Source organism: Lepisosteus platostomus, chromosome 1 (assembly GCF_059453375.1).
Source record: "Lepisosteus platostomus isolate fLepPlt1 chromosome 1, fLepPlt1.hap1, whole genome shotgun sequence".
Lineage (NCBI taxonomy): Eukaryota > Metazoa > Chordata > Actinopteri > Semionotiformes > Lepisosteidae > Lepisosteus > Lepisosteus platostomus.
This window is the reverse complement of record NC_142611.1, coordinates 6,273,235-6,282,898: the sequence shown is the minus strand read 5'-3', so window position 1 is coordinate 6,282,898 and position 9,664 is coordinate 6,273,235. Positions and strand designations below refer to the sequence as shown.

Below are 9,664 nucleotides of genomic sequence, written 5' to 3'. Positions count from 1 at the left end.
CGTATCCATACTTCTTGTGAAATAGAAATAAGGCTTTTGGTGTCATTGGCCAGTCAGTGTATATTAGTCCACTCTTGAGTGGCTTCAGGAATATTTTTGGAAACTGTCTCTGAAAAATATACCCTGTTCCCTTAAATAAAATAACACCAGATATCACATTTTTAAGTGCTTTTCTTAAGTGCTTCAAGAACTTGTAACCTCAATTAACTAATACTAATAGCCTTTCAAGTAAGTAGCTGCATCAGCATGCGTAGGCTGCAAAAGAACAAGTAAAGGTTTATTCCATGCTAAAAAGAGAAGAAAAGAAACACAACATTTCAACTGTGGAGCCTTCTTCGGGGACTTCTTCCGCCTGAGACATGAGACATACTTAGCATACTGGTGCTGTTATATGCATCCTTAATCCAATGCTATACTGTGAATAAAAGCCTTTGCCAATTTAATGGAATGTAAATTGAAACAGAAAAAAATTAGATAGTATTCATTAAATGTATTAGCCATTGCATTTTCTCATTCAACTAAAATCATACATTGCTTTTTCCTAAACATCATTTGCTTTTTTATTGATGATCTAATACCGAAAAAAAACATTTGTTATCTTCCATTGCAATATTCTCTTCCATCTCTTGCTTGGATTTGCTAATATAATTTTTTATGTTGTTCTTTTTTAATTGTTTTATATAGTGCTTTCTTTCTCCTTATAAATTAATGGGTTTGTTAAACAATCTGGTTAACTGCTTTATAGCCTTTAGTTTACTTGCCCGAAAGATTAGTTATTTTATTTTATGAACCCCATTTACCTAAACACTCTCTGACACTGCCAATTACAATCCATTTTGCATGACATAAATTAACATTAAGCTCATATCCACTTGTTTTGGATTTTCACATCAAATAAAATATTATAGTTTACTTATTTAATCTTTAAATAGAATTCAAACTGGTTTTAATAAGGGAATGTAAGTAACATGGTATGGTTGGCTGTCTTCTGTTATTACTTTTTATGTACATCCTTTTTATTACATCTAAAAAGTGAAATGTCTAGTAATTTTGGAATTTTGTCATGATTTGACATTAATTGAAAGTAAAAGGCATCCTTTCACATTAATATGCGCCTACATTTATATTTATGCCTGGCAAAATATAGCTGGATTGTATTGGTCAAAACAATGAAAACTATGTACATCAACATGATCCATCGTCCAATAAGATATAATAAACCGCTTAATCCTGATAAGGATGGTGGCAGTCTGGAATATATACTGGAATATTATTCTGGGCACAAGGTAAGACAGTAGACTTGACTGGACAGTCCGTCACAGGGCACACACTCACCAACAAACCTAAGCACAAAGGAATGATTTAGAGGTTAACTAACAATTAATCAAGGCTGCATATCTTTGCACGTCTTTGGAAGGTGGGAGATAACAGGAGCACCTAGTATGAGGAGACGTGCAGACACCATGCAGAAGGAACCCAATCCAGAACTGAACCCAGGAGCTATGAGGCCCTAACACCGCCATGCCACGCTATGTCATATGATGACAAAGGATATACCAGAATCCTCTATTTTCTGGTGTTGCCACATCCAAAGTAATTTACTCAGTTTTGTTGTTCCAGCTTTGACAGGATCTTATACTGTATAACCTCTCTTCATCACTCTTTTGGGCTAGAAAGTAACAACACTTTACTGTGCACAATCAGGAATAAGAGAGAGGTATTAAAGGCACTTTTCACTGCTGGAATTTCCTTAACTTCTGAACGTTACTGATAATTTTTCATTCTAAAATGTAAAACTGTAAACATTATGCAGAATATTATGTAGTAACCCTTTGATCCTTTTGGCATTCAACATATTCAACATATTTATGAACTTAAGTACAACTAATGACAATTGTTTTGTTATGATTAATCTATGCCAGCAAATAAACTTTTGGTAGGGAGAAAATGTGGCTATCAACAATAGTCATCTAAACATGTATTTTGTAAAGAATAGGTACTGTATTACACACCACAGTGTCTTCAGAGCAATAAAAGGTTTAAGCACTTGTTTTGTATTTACAACAGGCACGTTCCTAACAGTCTGACCAGATGTAATTATGACTCACCACAAAAGTTCATTCTGAAGGTTAGCTGTTCAGGTGTTACAAGAACTGTATACATAGAACTTCAAATTTTAAGTTAAAAAGCATTTCTGAACTCAAGGCTTAAACCATACTGAAGAATATTTTGTATGTTACACTCCATTTTTTCAAATTAAAAACCATTTCATGATATATGCGTAGCAACTATTTTCAAATCTTTAAATCCTTAGTCAACATGCAAATCCCTGTAAGCAGTACTTAAATGAAAATACTCAAAACTTCACATCAATGGAAACTAAATATGAAAAAGAAAATGTGGAGTAAATGTGGAGTACTGTTTTTGTGCATTTTTGTGCACGTCCTAAAATAAACTGCTATGAGCCACCTGAGTCAAACGGTAAAGGAGAAAGGGGGAAGGGATGTGCTTCTTACTTGTTAATGTAAATATTTTCCTAAAGGAACTGCAGTAATGGAGTAAGTAATGGAGTTGTGAAGGTGGAAATTGGTTTAATATATATTCTCCTTACAGTACTTTTTTGTGGTAATTATATACATTTAGAGCCCAAAACATAAATCTTTGATAAGGCCCCCAATCAAGCAGAAACCTCCTTAGCTATTATTTGGTCATAGGAGCTTGTTTTGGGGGGGGGGTAAATATATCTTAAGACAAAGGAGTGTGTGGGATCTTCCCTCCCTCAAGTGAAAGTTAGTCACACCTTACAGCCTTGCTTTCGTCACGGTGTAGAGATTTGTTGTGTTCTACCTGAGGCCCTTTAAAAAACCACCAATCAAGAAGAGCTCGCAGTCCATAGAAGGAGACCTGCCTGCTCCTGGAAACAGCTTTCTCAGAGCTGAAGTGCCCATAGCCACTAAGCAAAACTGTAAGGTAAGGAGAAAGGCTGCCTTGAATTCAATATTTCTGTTACGTGCAATACTGCATTTTGATCTGCTTCTCATCATTACATTTGCCTCCAATTTTCTGGAGAGCAAACAGCGCAGAGGAGAGCAGAGAACATCACAGTCACCTGTTTTGCTTTACATATTTTGCAAAATATTTACCATCAGTCCAAACCAAGTTCAAAGAGCAAACAGGACTTACTGCATGCATTTTTACCTTATACAGATGCAGGTTAACATTGATGGGGTCTTAAATGCCTGAAAGCATTTTTTTTCCTTCATATGTACTGTACTTCACAATGCACTGTGTTAGAACTATGTCATCACTGAACTGCATGTGTCCTTTTAAAGCACAGGTGTGTGTCACCTATTTCAATGATTTAAAGACATAGCTTTCATCTTATCAACAATATTTGTTGGAAGAGTGTTGTTATTAATACTGTGCTCTATGACCTATTTTCACAGAAATGAGCAGGATCATGAAGACCATTTTGCTTCTATTTTGCTTGTTAGGGGTGGGCTACACACTTCCAGTAAGTTATCGCTGTACTTAAGTGTAATAATACCTGTTTAATTTTGAATTCAAAAGCAGACATTTCAGATCTAATTGCATCTCATGGCCTTTTTATTTTCTAGATTCCCCAAGAAGATGTCATTCTTGTAAGTACAGTAAATCATTAATTTAATGAAATAGCAAGTCTTACAAGTATAGGTCAGCTAAGATCTGTCAGTATTCAAATGTATTCTATTTATACTGGGAAAGTTTCTCCACATCCAGGAAACAGATAGCTTGATTAGCTGAAAAAGTCTATTGGTTTTTGTATAGCATATATACATGCTATGCTTTTATTTGTTGTTTATAAATAATCATAAATGTCAGATTAAATTTAATATACTTTAAACAATGATAGAGCCAAAGGCAGACTGGATTCATTGACAGAGCTCACAGAAAATAGCAATACAATACTCATAATGTTAAGTCTTGAAAAGTCTTTGCAAAAATCCTTCTGTTTCGGTTATTCAGAAGGCATTGAGGCATTTAAGACAGAAGTAGTACCAGAGACTGGCAAATTACTAACAAAGTACCCATCACTGAAATGGTCGAGAAAACTGAATCAAGTAATTATAGATCAATAAGTCTGATTTCTATTAAGAAAATAATTATTAGAAATACACCATAAGACCACCTTTGTGAAAATTATATCATAATAGTCAACACAGATTAAGAAGAGTTAAGTCTTGCCTAACTATCTTGTTAGAGTTTTTTAACAAGCTACAACAGCAATGGATAAACATTATATATAGAGTATATGATGTGGCATATTTACAGTACATTTTCAGAAGGCTTTTTAAGAATTTAAGAATTAATGATTAATTCTTAAATTTGTGGTGGTAAGCATTCAGAAAAATGTGTGTTTGACTTGAAGACGGGTTATTAAATAACCAGTTTCAGTACAGACGAAGGGTGAATGCATAAATTTAGCGATTATAATTAGTGGAGTACCACAGGGATCAGCTGTAGGACCAGTGCTCTTCTTAATTTATTTCAATTATCTAAATTCTGGTATAGTTAATAAACCAGTTTGCAGATGATAAATAAGGAGGGCAAGCCAACACTGTAGAAGCAGCAAAATTATTATTTTTTTAAATTAGATAAAATTCAAGACTGAAAACACCTGGCAGATGACATTTAATGTAGAACAGAGCAGGGTTTTGATTGCAAGTAGTAAAAAACTATAAATACAAAATGGGATCTGATCTAGAATATACTTCATATGAAAAAAGACTTAGTAGTTTATGTTGACACACCATCTAGAAAATATGGGAAAGCAATTAAACAGGCAAAAGGATAGGACTTATAGGTAAAAGCACAGAATTTAAATAAAGGGATTTCTACAGTATGTTCTATTTTTATAATACACTAGTATGTCCCTCATTTAGAATATTGTTTATTGTTTTAGTCACATCAGTGGAGAAAAAATATTGCTGAGCTGGAAGCCATCTACACAAGATACATTGTGGGCCTTAAGGGAATATCTTACACTGACAGGCTCAAGGAGACCCACTTTTTGTAGTCTTGAACAAAGACTATGAGGGCACCTGTTTCAAGTATTCAAAGTCCTCAAAAAAGTTTGAGGATTTTTGAGAAAAGAGAAAGTTGACCATTTATTGTGTACAGATTTCTTTAGAATGAACAGGGAAACATTAACCATGGAGCACAAGTGGAAACTACACAAAAGTACATGTGAAAATGTAGTAAAACTGTGTTTAAGCAAAACCAAAGGCTTCTTTAAAGAAAAGGGCGAATGAGATCTTTGGATCAATTAATCGCTGCAGAGCTTTCTGGATTGGTCAAGTGTCCTTGTGATCTTTCTTATGTTCTCCTGTAGCAGTAAATAGAGAGGAACTGTTTGATATTCTGACAACAGACTGTAAATCTTCCATATGCATCAGTATCAGTTTTATCTTGATTGCAGTTGGATTCAGTAATTGACATCCTGTATACTTTGCTTTCCAGTACTTTGCAATAGTAGTTTTTTTTATTTTCTGTTTGTTTCCTCCCAGGCAAGTGGTAAAAACAGCAGTGCCATAGAAGAAGAGGTAAGAATGTCGTGTAGATATTGCATTATTGGTCAAATTAATTACCACACATTTATGCATTATGCATTGTCCTTTAAACAACAGTAAATCAAGGTTTTCATTCTTTGGTGTACCCATCGTGCCCATTTAAATATTACTATATATATCAATGTGCCGATTTACAGTTTAGAAGTGACAACCACTCCATTCTGAATTCCATAGCTGCTATGTGAACTAGTGACTAGTTAACTAGCTTAAACTAGTGAGGTCTGTAGCAAACGAGAGATTATCCCATAGTCTAGAAGTAAAGGCTGGCAGGTTAAGCTGAGAAGACACGGCTGCTCTCTTCCTGTAGGGGTACACCAGTCCATTAGCATCCATTCAGAACTTAGAATATTCCCTATCTGCTGTTCATTCTATACCATCATGCTCTATCATTGCAGATTCCAGGCTTTTGAAAGAGTTTTAAGTGGTACAGTCCTTTTGGAGACATATATCACTTCTGGGGTTAATGGGCTTGACTTAGCCTTAGGTCAGGTATACTTGATGGTCACTGGTTTGCACATTACAAATTGAGTTCTATCGTTTTCATGTGCCCATAGCATTGTATAATTACATCAGAACTGTGATATAAAACCTAGGTTTGCCGGAACACATTTAGATTGTTACATGCTCAAATAATTATTTGAAAATACAGTCCTTATTTTTCACTGTCAGTGAAATATATTTTGAAGACCGCTTGACCATCAAATATACCAAAACCGGAAAGGTATAATTAGATTTATATATAGAAATCATTAAATGAATAGGGCATAAAGGATATGCGATATGATTGAATATATGATGAGTTAAAACTAACACAGGTCTGCTATTATTTTGTTTTCAACTTAGGTCCACTTCAGTGGGAATATCACTCTTCTCAGCCTGGATAGAGATGTTTCTGGGAGAGGAAACGGGGATTCTAAAAGCAGTTCTGAGTCAAAAAGTAGTTCAGAGGAGGATTCTGACAGCAGTTCTGAGGAGCAGTCTGGTGACAATGGTGGTTCAGGAGACACTTTGAGTATTAGAGACGCTGGTTTATTTGAAAACGGTACAACGACTTATGTCAGTTACATATTCAGAGACTTCAGTGGTGATGACAGCTATGGTGAAGATAAAGTAAATCATGAAATCAGAGTTCCTGTCATAGAGGGAAATGTACAGAACACGGCTGCCATTAGAAATCTCACAAATGAAGTACGTGGTTTTGAAAGCACTAGGGCAGATACAAGAGATGGAAATCTTAAATATTTTAGTGTTCAGAAAAGTGTAGAAGCCCAAGATAATGAAGTGCTCTTATTTGCAAAGCCTGGGGAACGTGAAATGAGTAAGACACCCTATGAAAAACGACGTAGCGATGATAAAGCAGAGAATGCTGCTGATCTATTCACCTTCCAAGAAACAATAGACAACTATGACTTTGACGACGAAGGCATGCAGGGAGATGATCCCAGTGGTTCTTCATCTCACACTAGTGCCAATAAAAGTTCCAGAGAATCAAAAGACACCAGTGACTCTTGCAAGTCCAGTGATTCTAGTGACTCCAGTGATTCTAGTTCTTCATGTAGCTCAAGTGACTCCAGTGATTCCAGTGACTCCAGTGATTCCAGCTCTTCATGTAGCTCAAGTGACTCCAGTGATTCCAGTGACTCTAGTGATTCCAGTTCTTCATGTAGCTCAAGTGACTCCAGTGATTCCAGTGACTCTAGTGATTCCAGTTCTTCATGTAGCTCAAGTGACTCCAGTGATTCTAGTGACTCCAGTGATTCTAGTGATTCCAGTTCGTGTAGCTCAAGTGACTCCAGTGATTCTAGTGACTCTAGTGACTCCAGTGATTCTAGTGATTCCAGTTCGTGTAGCTCAAGTGACTCCAGTGATTCTAGTGACTCCAGTGACTCCAGTGATTCCAGTGACTCTAGTGATTCTAGTTCTTCATGTAGCTCAAGTGACTCCAGTGACTCTAGTGACTCTAGTGATTCCAGTTCCTCATGTAGCTCAAGTGACTCTAGTGACTCTAGTGATTCCAGTTCTTCATGTAGCTCAAGTGACTCCAGTGATTCCAGTGATTCTAGTTCGTGTAGCTCAAGTGACTCCAGTGATTCTAGTGACTCTAGTGATTCCAGCTCTTCATGTAGCTCAAGCGACTCCAGTGACTCCAGTGATTCTAGTGACTCCAGTGATTCCAGTTCGTGTAGCTCAAGTGACTCTAGTGACTCCAGTGACTCCAGTGATTCCAGTGACTCATGTGGCTCAAGTGACTCCAGTGACTCTGACTCCTCAGACTCCAGTGACTCATGCAACACCTCCAATCACTCAGATAATGGCTCTGATCATAACAGTAGCAGTCAGGAGAAGAAATAAACACCATAATCTTGAAGGATCATTGAAATAAAAAAGAAATACATGGGTCTTTCAATCACAGATCTTGTAATTTAAGTATTGCTGTCAAAGATATTTAGTTTTTTACTATTTTTGACACAAAATAGAAATATTTAGATACAAGGTTGTGTAGTATTATGGTTTATTGAGGTATTGATTATGAGAGCAAAGGAGCTTAGGTATAAATATTGTATTATAATGTATGGTTCATTGTCAATGTCCATTTTGTGGAATATGTAAAAATTGTTAAGTATAGTATGTTAAATAAACATCAAATATTAAGTCACGTTTCTTGTATTATTTGTAGTTAGATTGCATTTTTGTTGACTTAAATATAATGCATTATTGTTGTTATTATTTTTACCAACTCCTTTTTCCAAGCTGGTACATTCATAACAACCAATGAACTGGACAAAATAGTATGATGATAGAAGACAATGTAATGAACAATGGTCAGTTCTTCGGATGAGAAGTTAAAAATGAGGTTCTAAATGCTTAATCACTGAATATGCAGTATTAGTTAGTGTTCATAAGAGTACTGGTGTTAACTATGGTGCCCTTCCTAAATTCCACTCTAGACCTCAGCATTCTGGGCTCCCCAAATCTTTCACTTAATTCAACTGATGAAGCTTATTTGTTTTTGCCTTTGGTACTTCATGGTAACTTCCACAGTCAACTAGAAATTCACTATTTTTTAATCGGAAAAGGTAATACATCCGACCACCCAAAAATAGCTTTCGTCCAGGAATTTCAATTCATAGTGTTTGTCACTACGATAACAGTGTGGTAGTGCTGTGATTGCCCACTAAATACAAAGACAGGATGAGATTCTTTCCCAGAAGCATAAGTAAACAGAATGACTTCAGCCCTACAAAGTAATATAACAGTGGTTTAAGACTAAATATACGACCAAAAATAGCATGGTTACCTGCAGCTAGATGATTTCCATTGTCTGGGTGAGAGCAGCAAAGAGAAAAGACATCTACATATGTAGGTTGGTAGTGAAGCACAAGAGAGAGCCAGAACCTTAGCCAAGGTCAAAGGTGACTTTTAAAGGCAATGGAATAGTAGCTGGACACCCAACTGGTCTGTTCCTTAAACATCTTGCATCAGAGCGCCATCTGGCAGTTGGGAGGGGAGCTGTTCTCTACATCCTTATTCATGGCAGTGTGAACACCATTGTCTATTCCCATGAAAATAAAAATAAGCATCCTGAGCTACTCTTTCATTATATAAATAATAATACAAATATTTTATTAGCATTATTCATTTATAATAATATAAAAACAATATGTATATATATAATGTTATTATATAATTGAGGTTGTAATAAGTGCGTTTGGGAGTTATTGAGTTTGGTTTACTAACTAGGCCTTTAAAAAATTGGTTGTAAAAGAGGAGGTGTTTCAGAAATTAACGGCCAAGTCCAGTTCCAGGTACAGACATATAATTTCATCTGAAGTTTGTTAGTTCATTTGTTATTTTGTTTTTTTCCCTGTAGTGAAAACCCAGGTTAATTTATTTTCTGAGAACCTTTCATTCATAGAATTTGCTTTGTTCTTGGAAAGTTCTGTTTGCTGCAATTCTCAAGTTTTCTTCACTTTTGTCAATGTGGACATTGGGTTTTAGGGTGAAGTTCGATTTAAACATTAGGATAAGGTTTAGGCAAAGGTATGGGTTTACTG

At 35.7% G+C, this 9,664-nt stretch overlaps 1 protein-coding gene across 1 annotated transcript; it reads left to right on the top strand.

Annotated features, from left to right (window-relative positions):
• Positions 1 to 2,800: 2,800 nt before the first annotated feature.
• scpp1 (secretory calcium-binding phosphoprotein 1) lies at positions 2,801 to 8,261 on the top strand. Its single transcript, XM_088648546.1, has 5 exons — positions 2,801 to 2,970; positions 3,447 to 3,514; positions 3,618 to 3,641; positions 5,547 to 5,582; positions 6,453 to 8,261. The coding sequence occupies exons 2-5, from the start codon at positions 3,449 to 3,451 to the stop codon at positions 7,959 to 7,961; spliced, it is 1,635 nt and encodes a 544-aa protein (XP_088504672.1). The 5' UTR covers positions 2,801 to 2,970; positions 3,447 to 3,448; the 3' UTR covers positions 7,962 to 8,261.
• Positions 8,262 to 9,664: the final 1,403 nt, after the last annotated feature.

Coding starts and splice junctions, on each gene's coding strand:
- scpp1 (XM_088648546.1), top strand. CDS start 3,449: ATGAGCAGGATCATGAAGACCATTTTGCTTCTATTTTGCTTGTTAGGG. Junction 3,515..3,617: donor GGGTGGGCTACACACTTCCA/GTAAGTTATCGC, acceptor TTTATTTTCTAG/ATTCCCCAAGAAGATGTCAT. Junction 3,642..5,546: donor CCCAAGAAGATGTCATTCTT/GTAAGTACAGTA, acceptor GTTTCCTCCCAG/GCAAGTGGTAAAAACAGCAG.